Source organism: Bos indicus, chromosome 3, assembly GCF_029378745.1.
Source record: "Bos indicus isolate NIAB-ARS_2022 breed Sahiwal x Tharparkar chromosome 3, NIAB-ARS_B.indTharparkar_mat_pri_1.0, whole genome shotgun sequence".
NCBI lineage: Eukaryota > Metazoa > Chordata > Mammalia > Artiodactyla > Bovidae > Bos > Bos indicus.
Window position 1 is genome coordinate 44,358,958 of NC_091762.1, and position 18,298 is coordinate 44,377,255.

Genomic DNA, 18,298 nt, shown 5'->3' on the forward strand with positions numbered 1-18,298 from the left:
AGCTTGGTAGAGGTAGTCAGAGCAAACTTGTCCTTTCACTTCTCAAGGCTCAAGAAAGAAAGTGTTGACTCAGAATCTCCCAGAAAGCATCCTTAATTGCATTTCGAGAATTTATTACTGGAAATGAGGGAGTCAGAAAAGCAGGAACACAATAATGAGGCCAAGGTCATTGACAGGACCTGTAACAGTGTCAGCAAAGGGATCAGTGTGAAATAAATGATGCTGGCAGGAAAAGCCACAATTAGATGTGTTCTCCTAGCCACTTAGTCTAAGACCCAGGGAAGAAAGACGTCTGGGTATATAAAGAAGAAATTATGTAACTGATGAAATGTCATCATAGTCTCTTCAGTAGAGTCACAAGCATTTGTATTTTACAATTGTACTTCAAATATATTAATTACAATAAATTTTTGCATTATATTCCAATTAGGAGAAATGCTTTCTGGTCTACTAGATTTAAAACATGTATACTTTTTGCTTTTGTCAAATAACTGGATGATAATAGATTTTTTGGTAAGTCATTAGAGAAATGACCAGAAAATACTGTTACTCTGAACAATAGCGAAAGTGAAGTCATTCAGTCATGTCTGATTTTGTGACTCCACAGACTGTAGCCTACCAGGTTCCTTGTCCATGGGATTTTCCTGGTAAGAGTATTGGAGTGGGTTGCCATTTCCTTCTCCAGGGGATCTTCTCAACCCAGGGATCAAACCTGGGTCTCCCGCATTGCAGGCAGACGCTTTACCGTCTGAGCCACCAAAGCAGCCCACTCTGAACAATATTGCATGTTAAATATGCTTTTAGTCAGAGTCTCAGCTACTTCCAAGTACATCATTAACAGTTCCAATCATCCTGGAGTTACTGAAGTTCAGATAACTCATTTCTTAAAACTTACAAAGTGTTTTGAGACAAAAAGGTCTCAAAATTCATCTTTTAAGTATGATGAAGTTCTAGGAAAAATTAAATTTCAGTTTTATCTTCTGATAATATTTCATGTAATTTATAGTGTAAATAGAATGCTGTTGTTTAATGTGAGGAAATTAAAAAAGAAACAAATCCAAGGGTATACAAAAGGTCAATGCAGAGACTTTTCTAAAACTGCCATATAATGAACCAGAAGAGACCAGTTCTTTAGGGGATCCTATAAAAACTCCATTCAAATACAACTTTTTATTTAATGACCACTTCCTCTGACATTCATTAGCATCATAAAAGTAAAGAGTTCCTGCTGTTAGAAATAAATATTATTAACCCTGAAACATGATTCTTGTCCTTTTAGGTAGGTTTTGGGGGCCAAAGAGATGCTATAAAGACTATGTTTGTGTTATTTATTAATACATTTATTGAAAAATATCTAATTCCCAATTTGTATGTTAGCAAACTAAAAATAACTAGATTTCTAATTCAATTTCAATAGGTTACATCATTTCTTTAGGTTAAACATTTTAAAATCCAAATGCTTATTCTGAATCTAAATTATTTTATTTTGTGGTGGACAGGAATGTGAGTTGTACCCTCTTTTCTGTACAGTTGTGCATACTCAGGGCTAAGAATCAATAAAAAGTGCTAATCTGCTAAAATTGATAGCAACATGCACTTTGGAGAACAAAGTCTGTTGGCTATAGAATTATTTGTTTCTTTCCCACAGTTTCTAAGACTTGAGACATGGTATGAATGCATGCTGCTGCTGCTGCTAAGTTGCTTCAGTCGTGCCCAACTCTGTGCGACCCCACAGACAGCAGCCCCCAGGCTCTTCTGTCCATGGGATTCTCTAGGCAATGAATACTGGAGTGGGTTACCATTTCCTTCTCCAACGCATGCATGCATGCTAAGTCGCTTCAGTCGTGTCCAACTCTGTGCAACCCCATGGACAGTAGCCCACCAGGCCCCTTTGTCCATGGGATTCTCCAGGCAAGAACACTGGAGTGGGTTGCCATTTCCTTCTCCATGAATGCATGAGAAATACATTAATGAGGAAGTGTATCAGAAACTTATTGTTTGTTTTTAACCCATTTATTACATGAAAGTGAAAATTAGTTGCTCAGTCCTTCCGACTCTGTGCGACCCCATGGACAGCGGCCCACCAGGCCCCTCTGTCTAGGGAATTCTCCAGGTGAGAATACTGGAATGGGTTGCCATTCCCGACTCCAGGGGATCTTCCCAACCCAGGGATCAAACCCAGGTCTCCCGCATTGTAGACAGATTCTTCACCATCTGAGCCACCAGAGACACCTCATTTATTACATAAATGTGGTCATTCTTAGTCTTCTGGGGCTGACAAACACAATTTGGGGGCAATTCTTACCGTAATTGCAGGTCCAGCAAAAGCCAAGCTAAGCAACATGAGGAAAGGAATCGCCTCCTGGGTGGGTTCAATGTATGGCATGCTAAGACTCCGGTCATAGCAGCTGAATCCAGAGTGCACGGGTTTGAAGACATCCGTGAGTTCAAGGAAATACAGGCTAACCACCGATGATGCCAATATAGGCAACTGAGAATGAAGGACAGAGAAGATAAATTTATTTTTCTACACAGGTCATATATAGAATCAGTACATATTGAAATTAGAAACACAAGTGTTTTCCATTTTCTCTTACCACTCCTCTCTGATCTCAGAATTAAAGTCATTCGTACTTACTATTGCTTCTGCCTTCAAAATAAACTCTAATTCATCCACCTCTGTCACCAGCCTTCTCTGAACCCACGGCATGCCTCACCTTTGCTCTTGGATTACTCCTAAATGCTGCTCCACTTTCACACTTACCCTCCCCATCCCATCTATCCAATTTCTACCCAGCATCCTAAATATTCTGAAAATATTTTATTTTAGGTCATATTGCTCCTGATTTTAACTACTCCAGTGGGTCCCATTTTGCTTGAATAAAATTCAAATTTTACACCATTGAATGCATGACCTGGCTCTTGCTGCAGTTTCTTACATCTTTTTATACCATATTTATACTATTCCCCAGCTCCCCACTGTAGAATCTGCCTACAATGCAGGAGACCCTGGTTTGATTCCTGGGTCAGGAAGATCCCCTGGAGAAGGAAATGGCAACCCACTCCAGTATTCTTGCCTTGAGAATCCCATGGACAGAGGAGCCTGGCAGGCTACCGTCCATGGGGTTGCAAGAGCTGGACATGACTTAGTGACTAAACCACCGCTACCAGTCCCCTTGGGCTATACAGGTGGATCTGTGGTAAAGATCTGTGCCTGTCAAGCAGGAGAGGTGGGTTCCATCCCTGGGTCAGGAAGATCCCCTGGAGAAGCAAATGGCAACTCATTCCAGTATTCTTGCCTGGAGAACCCCATGGACAGAGGAAACTGAAGGGCTACAGACTATGGGATAGCACATAGTTGGACACAACTTAGTGACTAAACAGCAGCAGTAGCAACCAGCCCCCTAAGCACTATAAGCCAATGGGTCGCCCCTTTTGATTGAGACATAATTGACATATATCAACATATAACATTATATTAATTTCAGGTATGCAACATAAGGTTTAATATTTTTATATATATTGCAAAATGATCCCAATAAATTTAGTTAACATCCATCACTACACATACTTAACAATTTCTTTTTTATGATTAGTACTTTTAAAATCAACTCTCAGCAACTTTTAAACATACAATACAGTATTATTACCTATAGTCTCTATATGAACATTACAACCCCAGGACTTACTTGTCTTATAACTGAGTATCTGTGACTTTCAACCCCCTTTACCCATCTTGCCCACTGTCATTCCCCACCTCTGGCAACCACCAATCTGTTCTCTATTTCTATGAATTTGATTTTTTATTGCTGTTGTTTCTTTGATTCTACATATAGATGAAATCATATGATATTTATCTTTCTCTGGCTGACTTATTTCACTTGGCATAATGCCTTAAAAATCCATCCATGTTGTCTCAAATGTCAGTATTTCCTTCTTTTTGAAGGCTGAATAATATTCCATAGTATATATTTACCACATTTTCTTTACTTCTTCATCCATCAGTGGACACTTAGGTTGAATCCATGTCTTGATTACTGCAAACTATGCTGCAATGAATACAGTGGGGCATATATCTTCAGTGGGGCATATATCTTTTCCAGTTGGTGTTTTAGTTTTCTTTAGATAAATACCTGGAAGTGGAACCATGGGATCATGTGGCACTCTTATTTTTAATTTTTTTAAGAAAACTACTGTTTTCCACAGTGGATGCACAGGTTTCCATACCCAAACAGAGCACAATGGTTCCCTTTCCACCACATCCATGTCAACACTTGTTATTTCTTGTCTTTTTGAGGATAATCATTCTAATAGGTGTCAGGTGATACCTCATGTGGTCTTGATTTACATTTCCTTCATGATTAGTGATATGAGCATCTTTTCCTATATCTATTGCCCATTGTATATCTTCTTTGGAAAACTGTCTATTCAGATCCTCTGCTCATTTTATAATCAAATTGCTTGGGTTTGCTTGTTTTGGGGGAGGTTTTTTTTTTTTTTTTTCTGGCTATTAAGGTGGTGGTGTTGTTTAGTCACTAAATCGTCCCTGACTCTTTGCAACCCCATGGACCATAGCCCACCATGTTAGCCTCTGTCCATGGGATTTCCCAGCCTAGAATACTAAAGTGGGTTGCCATTTCCTTCTCCAGGGGATCTTCCCAACCCAAAGATCAAACACACGTATCCTGTATTGCAGGTGGATTCTTTACCACTGAGTCACTGAAGAAGGCCCTATTAAGTAGTATGAGTCCCTTATATGTACTTTGGACATTGGCCCTAATTATAATAGATTTTGTTGTTCAGTCGCTAAGTCATTTCTGACCCTTTGCAACCCCAGGGACTGCAGCACACCAGGCCTCCCTGTCCCTCACTATCTCCTGGAGTTTGCCCAAGTTCATGTCCACTGAGTTGGTGATACCATTATAATAGATAAATGATTTATAAATACTTTTTTACATCTGATTGGGCTTCCCTCATAGCTCAGTTGGTTAAGAATCTGACTGCAATGTGGGAGACCTGGGTTCAATCTCTGGGTTGGGAAGATCCCCTGGAGAAAGGAAAGGCTACCCACTCCAGTATTCTGGCCTGGAGAATTCCATGGACTTAGTCCACGGGGTAGCAAAAAGTCGGACACGACTGAGCAACTTTCGCTTTCACTACATCTGATTGGCTGTCTTTTCATTTTTTGATGGTTTCCTTTGCTGTGTAGAAGCTTTTTAGTTTGCTGTAGTCCTATGATCTTCACTCTTACCCTGTAGCAGTCAAATTCATTTCTACCTAGGGTTTTTGCATGTGCCATTTCTTCTTTCTTTTGTGCTCTCCCCCAGCTCTTTGTCTGAATGGCTTTTCCTTATCATTTAATGATGACTTCTGTATCATCATTAAGAAGGTAGTCATTGATCCATCTTTCCCTCTACCCCCATCATCATCTTTTCATTTCTTCATGACATTTATCATTAACTGAAATTGTCTTGTTGATTTAACACTTCACTTATTTATTTTTCTTCTCCCCTCATCTCCCACTGAAATACATGCTCCATGAAGTGAGTCTGCCAGTGTTATTTATTGCTGAGTCCCCAAGGTATAGAATTATTCCTGGCACATGGTAGGCATGCAATATATCATTTCATAATTTAATAAAACAATAAATGCCTGTTGATAAATGACTAATTGAATAAACAAGCAAATATTAATTCATTACAATAACTAGACTAGAGTTACCAGATTTAGCAAATGAAAATACATCACTCAGTGAAATTAGAATTTCAGATAAGCAATAAATCACTTTTAGAGTGGTACCCATGTAATATTTGGGAAATACCAACGTTAAAAATTGTTTATCTGAAATTCTAATTTTACTGGATGTCCTCCAGTTTGTCTGCTAAACCTAAACTAGGCACAATTTACTTTCTACACTTTGTGTCATAGATTGAATTATTCATTCGTTCAACCTACAATGTGCCAGGTACTATGTGGGTCCTTACTATGATATGGCAAACAAGACATGGGCTTGGTGATTAAGGATCATAAGCTTACTTAGACATCTGTTCTCAGCTAGAGAAAACTACTTCAAATATAATGTCCAATGCTAGGTCTTTCAGAATCTGAAGACACAGATTTCTACAACATTGAAAAAATTATCTATCTTAAGGCTTACTTACTAGTGGAGGATACAGTATTTATTTAACAAAGCAGATCAAGTTTTGTTAAAAAAAATATTATTGACCATCCACAATATCTGGTCATCTGGTTTAAAAATAAATAAATTTACAAGACAGTATTATGTCTTCTATTCCCAATATAGTTTTTGTAATGAGGTGAGAAGTTTATTGGAAAAATTAATAATGTATGAAACTAATCTGGCATTGTCTTTCTGTTTTTCAGATGGGTGTTTTTCAATAGAGAGAACAAAAGCCTGTAAAAACACTTACATTTTTCTTATTAAAATCCATGACCATTTGACCACTCTAACTATCTGGTCATTCCTCCTCACCATTTCCCTCTCCTGTAAGAAGTAGTAGCTTCCAGACTCAACCAATAAATCAACACTTTATGGTCTATGTGCACAATTAAGGTTTTTCCATTTAAATTAAGTTAAATATATTCTATCTTTAATTCAACAAATACTTTAAATATCACTCAATATGACAGATAATTTTCTGTTTTTGAAATTTTAATTAATTTTATTAATTTTAATTCATCTAATTAAAAACTTTCAATTATGACATAAGTGCTATTTGGGAGGTATGTATGCTAAACAATTATTTATACTTTTCGGATAGATAAGCTCAGTATCCTCTAGCAAGTAGAAGTGGTTGGATTTCGAATCCACAAATTGTAGCCACAAGGTCTTCTTTCTTAAACATAGCTCTGTGCTTCATTTCCAAAAATGGGAGTAGAGTTTTAGGATCAGTTCAGTTCAGTTCAGTCATTCAGTCCTGTCCAACTCTTTGTGACTCCATGCACACCAGGCCTCTCTGTCCATCACCGACACCTGGAGTTAACTCAATTTACTAAAACTCATGTCCATTGAATCGATGATGCCATCCAACCATCTCACCTTCTGTCGTCCCCTTCTCCTCCCGTTTTTAATCTTTCCCAGCATCAGGGTTTTTTTTTTATTATTATTATTTTTTAAATTTTATTTTATTTTTAAACTTTACATAATTGTATTAGTTTTGCCAAATATAAAAATGAATCCGCCACAGGCATACATGTGTTCCCCATCCTGAACCCTCCTCCCTCCTCCCTCCCCACACCATCCCTCTGGGTCGTCCCAGTGCACCAGCCCCAAGCATCCAGTATCGCGCATCGAACCTGGACTGGCAACTCGTTTCTTACATGATATTCTACATGTTTCAATGTCACTCTCCCAAATCTTCCCACCCTCTCCCTCTCCCACAGAGTCCATAAGACTGTTCTATACATCAGTGTCTCTTTTGCTGTCTCGTACACAAGGTTATTGTTACCATCTTTCTAAATTCCATATATATGCGTTAGTATACTGTATTTATGTTTTTCCTTCTGGCTTACTTCACTCTGTATAATAGGCTCCAGTTTCATCCACCTCATTAGAACTGATTCAAATGTATTCTTTTTAATGGCTGAGTAATACTCCATTGTGTATATGTACCACAGCTTTAATGAGTCAGTTCTTTGCATCAGGTAGCCAAAGTATTGGAGTTTCAGTTTCAACATCAGTCCTTCCAATGAACACCCAGGACTGATCTCCTTTAGGATGGACTGGCTGGATCTCCTTGCAGTCCAAGGGACTCTCAAGAGTCTTTTCCAACACCACAGTTCAAAAGCATCAATTCTTCAGCACTCAGCTTTCTTTATAGTCCAACTCTCACATCCATACATGACTACTGGAAAAACTATACCTTGACTACATGGACCTTTGTTGACAAAGTAATGTCTCTGCTTTTTAATATGCTGTCTAGGTTGGTCATAACTTTCCTTCCAAGGAGTAAATGTCTTTTAATTTCATGGCTGCAGTCACCATCTGGAATGATTTTGGAGCCCAGAAAAATAAAGTCAGCCACTGTTTCCACTGTTTCTCCATCTATTTGCCAAGAAGTGATGGGACCAATGGCCATGATCTTAGTTTTCTGAATGTTGAGCTTTAAGACAACTTTTTCACTTTCCTCTTTCACTTTCATCAAGAGGCTCTTTAGTTCTTCTTCACTTTCTGCCTTAAGCATTGTGTCATCTGCATATCTGAGGTTATTGATATTTCTCCCGGAAATCTTGATTCTAGCTTATGCTTCCTCCAGCCCTGTGTTTCTTATAATGTACTCTGCATATAAGTTAAATAAGCAGGCTGACAATATACAGCCTTGACGTACTCCTTTTCCTATTTGGAACCAGTCTGTTGTTCCATGTCCAGTTCTAACTGTTGCTTCCTGACCTGCATATAGATTTCTCAAGAGGCAGGTCAGGTGGTCTGGTATTCCCATCTTTTGAAGAATTTTCCACAGTTTATTGTGATCCACACAGTCAAAGGCTTTGGCATAGTCAATAAAGCAGAAATAGATGTTTTTTCTGGAACTCTCTTGGTTTTTCAGTGATCCAGCAGATATTGGCAATTTGATCTCTGGTTCCTCTGCCTTTTCTAAAACCAGCTTGAACATCTGGAATTTCATGGTTCACGTATTGCTGATGCCTGGCTTGGAGAATTTTGAGCATTACTGTACTAGCGTGTGAGATGAGCATTTTTTGGCATTGCCTTTCTTTGGGATTGGAAAAAGCAGCATATCTGCTTTTTAATATGCTGTCTCGGTTGGTCATTGCTTTTCTTCCAAGGAGTAAGCGTCTTTTAATTTCATGGCTGCAGTCACCATCTGAAGCGATTTTGGAGCCCCCCAAAATAAAGTCTGCCACTGTTTCCACTGTTTCCCCACCTATTTGCCATAAAGTGATGGGACCAGATGCCATGATCTTCGTTTTCTGAATGTTGAGCTTTAAGCCAACTTTTTCACTCTCCTCTTTCACTTTCATCAAGAGGCTCTTTAGTTCTTCTTTGCTTTCTACCCTAAGGGTGGTATCATCTGCATATCTGAGGTTATTGATACTTCTCCCGGCAATCTTGATTCCAGCTTGTGTTTCAGCTCACCGTTTCTCATGATGTACTCTGCATATAAGTAAAACAAGCAGGGTGACAATATACATCCTTGACATAATCCTTTTCCTATTTGGAACCAGTCAGCTGTTCCATGTCTAGTTCTAACTGTTGCTTCCTGACCTGCATACAGATTTCTCAAGAGGCAGGTTAGGTGGTCTGGTGTTCTGAAATACAATTAGCATCAATGAATGGGGGTACTGTTTAATCTGCAGTTCTGTTTAAATAAGAGTTTATATTTGCAAATCTGTAGTTAACAGTAAGTTTCACTTAGCATAAACATTATCTTAGAAATGTGGTTTCAATAAATTTATAAAAAATTTTCCTCCATTAATTTGAATGTCAAATATTTAACCAGATTTGATGATCCACATTCTTCCCTTGATGCCATTAGTTCATATTTTAGGGCTTCACACATGTTTTAAACAGGAGTCATGTTTGAGATGGTCGTTGCTGTTATACATATTAATAATAATACACTCCTCAAATGTCACCTTTCCCACTTGCCTTACTTGGTAATCCTTTTTGAGAGTAATTTCCTCTTTCTTAATTTCCCACTACTTTGTCTTTGGAAATTTCTACACACTGTTCTTTATTACAGTTCTCCAATGAAAATATCCTTAAGATGGGGCCTAAGCTTATTCTCTTTAATATTTAAACTAATAATATAATATCATAATGTCTTTCAAATATATATGCATATATATTATAAATAAATATATGTGAAAATAATTTCCTTCATTGTTAATATTATGCAGTTTAGCCTTTTAAGACATTAGCCTCCTTGAAATGGCTAATATTTCCAGTTTTTATAATCTGTATATCTTTCTATCCATATGTTAATATCTTTTATATAGTTCTATTGAAGCATGTTTCAAGACTTTCATCTGTCTTCAAAATAAGAATCATATTTTCATTCCCTTTTGATATTTGTTTCTCTGACTTTTTAAAAAAGGTATCTTTTACTCTTTGCCTTTTATATCAATTTTGGTTTTTAAGAAAGATATTTGAACAAAATACTTATTAAAATATTTGGGATAAAAGTAATTTTAGACATCATTTTCCTATACTGTATTTTACTACTGGACAGTGTAATGGATTAAATGGCAATGTTTGTTTCTAACATACTTATCTTCAAAGATTATTTTTACCTTTTTAAGTACACAACAATAACTTTCTTTTGAATGTAAGAAATTTAACAGACAGTATGTGCTGACTTTGGCATATAGAATTGATATATATACATAAAATGATATATATACATAAAATCACACAGACAGCTTTCGGTTGCATTTAAGATGAGATTTAAAAAGACATTTTAAAAGTCTTATACAGTTAAATATTAAGAATTTTATTCTCTAGTTATGTCAGACCAAAGGAAAAAAGTGTGAACCACACTATTTTTATGCAGCAATACAGAGAAGGGAAATTATCTGAAGATTGGGAAAATGGTTTTCAAAAGGAAAAGATTGATTTTTATAATTATCCTCTGATACAAGTCTTGTGAGTAAAAATAATAGGGCAATTTTTAGAGAGAAAATTATAATAGTTTAGAGAACAGAGCAAACAAAAGAAATGTGTTTCAAAAGATGATGTTTACTAGATAATATTGATTTTTCTGATGCCAACTTGAAAAAGACAAATACAAGATGTACATCAATGTTAGTGAAACATTTTATGGAATCTATCATGACATTTTATCTAGGTCAAATAGCTTGCTTGTTTTTAGCATCTTGATAATAACAAACTTTTCTCATTCAGGGAGTTCACTTGCTCTCAGCCTACAGACCTATCAATTCCATTCTTTTCCTTTTACACGGACATGGTAAATTTGGAGTCCACTGAGATATTCATAAACTGGTGGGATTATGGTAACAAAAGGTCAGTTACATACATTGTATCCATGGCTCATTTATTTATTCATTCAACAAATATCTATTGAAGCCTACTAGTTCGAGGCATTGTTCTACATCCTGGGAATACAGCTGCAATAAAAGACAAAGTCCTTATTCTGATGAAGATTTCATTCTTTCTGAAGAATGCAGATAAAATTTAAAAATTACAATATTAGCAAGAAAACATATTATAAAGAAGACAAGACAGGGGGCTGTGGTAATTGCCTGTATTGCTATTTTAGATCAAGGAAGACCTACCTAGGTAAGTATCTTTAAAACAGAGACCTGAGTGGGCAAGAATGAACTAACCATATAAAAACCAGGTAAAAGGCATAGTCAAAAGGAAAGCTAAAGTCAGAGAGGTGGATTTGGGACCAGACTTCGCAGAACATTGAAGTTCATGGCAGGCGTTCGTATTTTATTCATTCAAAGTACATTTGGAAATAACTTTGGAGTGTTTAAGCAGAGATGTAGTAAGACTCAAAATATATTTTAGGAAGATCACTGTGGTAGTTGAGTTGAGAATGATTGTGATGGGTCAAAGGTAAAAGCAGGGTGAAAATTAGAAGGCTCTTCAAAACCCAACAAATACTTATTGAGTGCTTAATATGTGCTAGGGCTTTCTAGGCAGCACCAGTGGTAAAGAATCCACCTGCAAATGCAGGAGACATGGGTTCTATCCCTGGGTCGGAGAGATCCCCTGGAGGAGGAAATGGCAACCTGCTCCAGTATTCTTGCCTAGGAAATCCCAGGGACAGCAGAGCCTGACGGGTTACAGTCCATGGGGTCGCACAGAGTTGGACACCACTGAAGCGACTTAGCACTACACATAGCACACAACACTGAGACAAAGAGATGCTGGCAGATTCTGGATATAACTTTAGAGACAAAAATGACAGGGCTTGTTGATGAGCTGGTTACTGAAAAGGAAACAATAAAGGTTGATTTTAAGGATTTGAGGCTTGAGTGATTGGGCTAGGGGGTGTCATTTACTAGGATAAGGAAGGCTGGGAGAAGCTTAACTAGGAGGAACCTAAGGTTTTGTTTTGGAAATATTAAAACTGAGATGCCTCTCAGGTATCAAAATACCAAGAAGAGAGTAAGATGCCAATCTGGGTCTAAAGAGAGTCCAAGGTTGCAGGGAGAAAGCTGCATATCATTGATACAGGATGATTTGAACACCATCACCTTCAGTTTTGAAAAATACCACTTGCACAGGAAACTTCAAACTTAAATTAACTTGGTTTTGATACAAATAATGTCACAAGAATCCAAGAATCTAATTGAGTATATTCATACCACTTATATGCAGGAGATAATTTAAGAGAAAAAGAACATTTTTATTTAATAACAAACTTTAAATGTTAGACTCTGAATGAATTCAAGTATCCCCCAATCATACAAAATATGAAACTTAAAACATATATTTATTCAAATGGAATTTAAACTGGAAGAAATATTAGCAGATGAAAGTAATTTTATTAAAACTGGTGGCCAATAAGAACGTGGTCATAGGTCAGCACACAGTGACAGAGTTTTCCATTTCCTATAGCGCAATCTTTAATGATATCCCTCAGAATTTTTGCTGTATAGTTAATAGAGATAAATATTTCCTTTAAATACTGAAAAATAATAATAACTAGTAATATACTATAGGGCTTTATGGTTTATTTTCAACATAGTTGTAGCATATTTAGGTTAACTATAATGAACCTTAAGAATACAGATCATGAAAAGAATACTAACACTTGTAATGTCACTAAGAGTAGGTCAGAATGTGTCTATAACGTATTCAAGGTCTAGAAATCTAAACAAGTTTTCACAAATAGAATGGATGTGGCTTATGTCAATGACATGCATTGATACAAATTAAAACAGGACAGTGTGACTGAGGGAAATCAATGCTGACTGCAGGACCAGAAAAATTCAGTTTCTTCCCTCAATTATTCCACTAGCTTTTGGACTTCCCTGGTGGCTCAGTGGTAAAGAATCCACCTGCAATGCAGGAGATGAAGTTTTGGTCCCTGGGTTGGGAAGATCCCGTGGGGAAGGAAATGGCACCCACTCCAGTATTCCTGTTGGGACAATCACATGAACAGAGGAGTCTGGTGGGCTACAGTCCATGGGGTCCCAAAGAGTCAGACACAGCTGAGGAACTGAGCGCATACACAGCTTCTGGGATTTGGAGCAGGTCACTTAACCTTTCTAGGTCTTATTTGTCATCAGTGAAATGGGGGGCTTCTAATATTGTCATCTAGATCTAAAATTTTCTATGTGCTGTCATGATGTAAAAATCATCCCTCACACTTCTCTTACTATGACATATAATGTATGAGATTTTTTTACCTCTATTCTCTATAATTTGTTTCATCCTCCATAATACTTCAAGTCTAATTTTTCTGGAATTCACCTCTAATCATGACTTTCATGATGCCATACTAATTACTAAATAAAATGCAAATTTCCCAGAATAACCTTTTGTATTATACATGATCTTTCATATTACAACTTCCATCTGCCTTCCTTGTTTAATTGTGCTCTGTACCTACTCTTCACTTGCTCAACCACAAACACTTATGACCCCCTTACATTTATGTCCCAGACAGACATGTTCAAGTCTCTGATTTACATTTTCACATTTGCTTCCCATAAAAACTATCCTCGTAGAGGTTGAGATCACGTAATTTTTTCCCCCTGAAACCTCCCTCATAGTCTCCAGCCAGAACTGAAGAGTTTGCCTCATGTGCTCATATATATCTTTATTGTAGGACCTGTTAGTCTGCCTTGGATTGTAGTTATTTGTATATTATCAGCCTTTGGTAGGCTGCAGTCCATGGGGTCGCTGGGAGTCAGATACGACTGAGCAACTTCACTTTCACTTTTCACTTTCATGCATTGGAGAAGGAAATGGCAACCCACTCCAGTGTTCTTGACTGGAGAATCCCAGGGACGGGGAGCCTGGTGGGCTGCCGTCTATGGGGTTGCACAGAGTCAGATACGACTAAAGCGACTTAGCGGCAGCAGCAGCCTTTGTCTTAAGATCTGGTACTACAAAGTAAGACCTTTGTAATTCATACAGTGCCTTGAAAATTTTGGGTGTCCAATAAAATGCTTGCCGAATTTAATTGAAAGAAATCAGGATATTACTATTAAATAAACAGAAAACATGGGCAGTTTGTTAGTAGTACATAGACTGTGTTGAGGACCTAGGTGAAAGATACTAGGCTAGTTCTATAATAGAGTGCTGCATTCAGTTCTACAGCCCTATATACCATCTATTGGTATTCCCAATTTACAGATGAGAGAACTGAGAGAGGTCACATAAATTGGCCAATGGTCAAAAAGCAGGTAAAGGGGATCACCCAGATTCCTACCTAAGTGCCTAGGTGTAGGAAAAATGCTCTAAACTGCTTTGTTCCTAGGTCTCAGACTGCTTTCCTTCTTGATATTGCTGCTGCTGCTGCTGCTGCTGCTAAGTCACTTCAGTCGTGTCCGACTCTGTGCGACTCCATTGACGGCAGCCCACCAGGCCCTGCTGTCCCTGGGATTCTCCAGGCAAGAACACTGGAGTGGGTTGCCATTTCCTTCTCCAATGCATGAAAGTGAAAAGTGAAAGTGAAGTCACTCAGTCGTGTCTGACTCTTAGCAACCCCATGGAGTGCAGCCTACCAGGCTCCTCCATCCATGGGATTTTCCAGGCAAGAGTACTGGAGTGGGTTGCCATTGCTTTCTCCACTTGATATTGCTACAATGGCTGAAATTCTCAAATGGGAAGAGGGTGTTGCAGAGGAAATGTGCAGTATGAAAAAGCTCCCCCTTCCTCTTAACTCTTAAATACTCCTAACAGTTTCTCTGTGGACTTTATCACTCAAACATGAAAACTGCTTCTTTTGGGCAAATCTAGTATCTATCTTTACTAGAGCTCTCTTCATTTTGTTTCAGAAAGAATATATTGAGCACTTCTTCCTAAAAAAAAAAAAAAGAAAGACTATATTGACTTTTTATTTAAACATTTCCCCATAAGTTTTCTGGGAACTTAAGATAAACTTTAAGATGAAGACCCTGCTCAAGATAAGGTGAACAGCATGCCTGGATTCTAAGTACAGGCCAATTGTAAGAACCCAATCTGTTAAATTCCTGGAAGCATGAGTCCCATTACACCCTGCTGCCGCTTTGGTACATGTCACCACGGCCATCTGGCACTAGTCTGGTGCTTTTCAGGAAAGAATAGCCCCAGGCTTCAGTGGAAATGCCAAATCAGAGGACAGAAGTTCAAGATGGCCATGTGTGCAAGAGGTTTAATGACACCCAGAGCAAAGGGGTGCCAGGCACTTTTGAATCATGCTCTTAATTATATGGTATTCTAAGGTCTTGATTATTTTTTTTCCTGTGCTGTTTTCTCCAATGTTATTATTTTTTTAATATTTAAAGAACTTTAATTATATCTTGGACATGGTTGACTTTCATCTTCACTTCTATTTTCCATAGCAAATGACTTCAAGTACAAAATATGAGGAATTGGCACATCTCAAGCTCCCCAGATGCTTTCCTATCGTGTTGCCTTTGGATCACTTTCTCTATCTGCACAGAGATGGCCCGATGAATGCCTCTGACATAGCAATTGTCATTTGGGATGGCAGTTGTTCCTTTACTTTTCTCTCTTACTCAATGAAGAGATCCTGAGAGCAGGGAAATGATCCCATTCACTTCTCTATCCAAAGGGCCTAGTATTAGGGGAGGACCTGCCCTACTGGGTAAACTTGATGTACAAAATTAATGCATATATGGATGATTTGAATAGAAATGTCAATGTTTACATGGTTCTTATAAACGTAGTTAACTTGACTAAAGAAAAATCCCCAAGTTAAAAGACCCTTGTTTACTTCTACTGTAGAAAATGCTCCTACTGTGAATTTCTAGAATTCTAATAATTTTTTTCAACATTACAGAACACAAGAAGCTCAAATTGAGTGCTTCAAATAGTAATGGTAATTAATAGGAAAGAGAGAACAAACCTAATATATATGTTACGTTTGAGGAGGAAAATGTTTTGTATGTCTTTATGAAAAGTGAAAGTCTGTCACTAAGTTGTGTCCGACTGTTTGCAATCCAATGGACTGTAGCCCGCCAGGCTCCTCTGTCCATGGGATTCTCCAGGCAAGAGTACTGGAGTGGGTTGCCATTTCCTTCTCCAGGGGATCTTCCCGACAGTGACTGAACCTGGGTCTCCTGCTTGGCGGGTGGATTCTTTACCACTCAGCCACCAGGGAAGACCCCTTATATTTTCATGCCCAAATATAAATTACATCTGTACAGATCTAAAAAGACTAGTTAAAATCACCGTGATCTAACAGTGAAGTTTAAATAATGGTATGTGGTTGTTTTATTGGGGTTCCCTGATAGCTCAGTTGGTAAAGAATCTGCCTGCAATGCAGGACACCCCGGTTTGATTCCTGGGTCAGGAAGATCCACTGCAGAGGGATAGGCTATCCACTCCAGTATTCTTGGGCTTCTCTTGTGGCTCAGCTGGTAAAGAATCAGCCTGCAAAGCAGGATTCTTTTATTATGTGGGTTGTTTTATCACCTGAATATTGATCTAGCATTAAGCTTGGAGTACTAAGCTTTGTAGTCATCAGCTTTAACCCAGGGATGAGGGAGCCTGGTGGGCTGCCATTTATGGGGTCGCACAGAGTTGGACACGACTGAAGCAACTTAGCAGCAGCTTTAACCTCAGGTTCTGATTTGCTCCTCTTACATAATTACACAAGTATATGTACTGTCTTGGAAAGCATTTTGTTCTTTAAAGCTAATTTGAGACTAAGATCTGAGGCTGGAGACCTGACTTTCAATTCTTAAAAGTAATTGCTTTGAAATATTTTCTTCAGTTCAGTTCAGTCGCTCAGTCGTGTCCGACCTCTTGAGACCCCATGAACCGCAGCACGCCAGGCCTCCCTGTCCATCACCAACTCCCGGAGTCCACCCAAACCCATGTCCATTGAGTCAGTGATGCCATCCAACCATCTCATCCTCTGTCATCCCCTTCTCCTCCTGCCCTCAATCTTTCCCAGCATCAGGGTCTTTTCCAGTGAGTCAGCTCTTCACATTAGGTGGCCAAGGTATTGGAATTTCAGTTTCAATATCAGTCCTTCCAGTGAACACCCAGGACTGATCTCCTTTAGGATGGACTGGTTGGATCTCCTTGCAGTCCAAGGGACTCTCAAGAGTCTTCTCCAACACCACAGTTCAAAAGCATCAATTCTTCAGCACTCAGCTTTCTTCATAGTCCAACTCTCACATCCATACATGACCACTGGAAAAACCATAGCCTTGACAGCTGTAATTTCTTTGCCCATAGAACATATACCTATCTTTTAAAAACATGGGTACAAATCACAGCTTAGTGCTACTAATATGTACCAGGTATCATTTAAAGTTCATACTTTTACATTTCTGAATTCATCTGAGCTTCATAACACCTGTCTGATGAAGGTACTATTACTATCCCCATCTTACAGATGAGGTAACTGCAACACAGAAGTATCACATGGTTTATACAATGTTATACAGTTTGTTAACTAGATTATAAAATCAAGAAATTTAGTATTTGAGTTCATGTTTGTATGCCAACTACATTTTGCTAAAAATGTTTACCACTGACCTTACTCTCCAGCAGAAATTGAGAAATAGCAGAAAATAATATAATGCACATTTTTTCTTTGTATACTATGAATGTCATCCTACAATTTCTGCTGTGAGTGGTACTCCTAAAAAAAGTAAGATATTAATAAACACAGATTAAATAGTAATTTTTTATCAAATAGTATTTTTTGATTCCCTGGTGGCTCAAACGGTAAAGAGTCTGTCTGCAATTTGGAAGACCTGGGTTTGATCCCTGGGTCAGGAAGATCCCCTGGAGAAAGAAATGGCAACCCACTCCAGTTCGTGCTTGGGAAACCCCATGGACGGAGAAGCCTGGCAGGCTATAGTCCATGGGGTCACAAAGAGCCAGACACAACTGACCGACTTCACCTTCACTTTCAAATAGTATTTTAACTATTAGTGTAATTATTTTATTCATATAGAAAATCATATATATTTGGACCTGAATAGTTTAATAAAAGAACACATAGTATTTTGGGATCCAACACATATGTCTTAATATCAAATGAAATAGGAAGTAATGAAAAAGTGGAAAAATATTAAATGATGTCAGAGTAATAAAAGTAACTAAAAGTTCTGTATTTGAGATATGGAATAAGAGAAACAAATTTCTGATTTTAAT

At 38.0% G+C, this 18,298-nt stretch overlaps 1 protein-coding gene across 1 annotated transcript in view; it reads right to left on the minus strand.

The window, feature by feature from the left end:
* Positions 1-18,298, minus strand: part of PLPPR4 (phospholipid phosphatase related 4) — a 55,148-nt gene that overhangs the window by 21,030 nt on the left and 15,820 nt on the right. Inside the window, exon 2 of the mRNA XM_070786054.1 lies at positions 2,306-2,491. Within this exon, the coding sequence (XP_070642155.1) occupies positions 2,306-2,491 (186 nt within the window). The remainder of the gene's footprint in view (positions 1-2,305; positions 2,492-18,298) is intronic.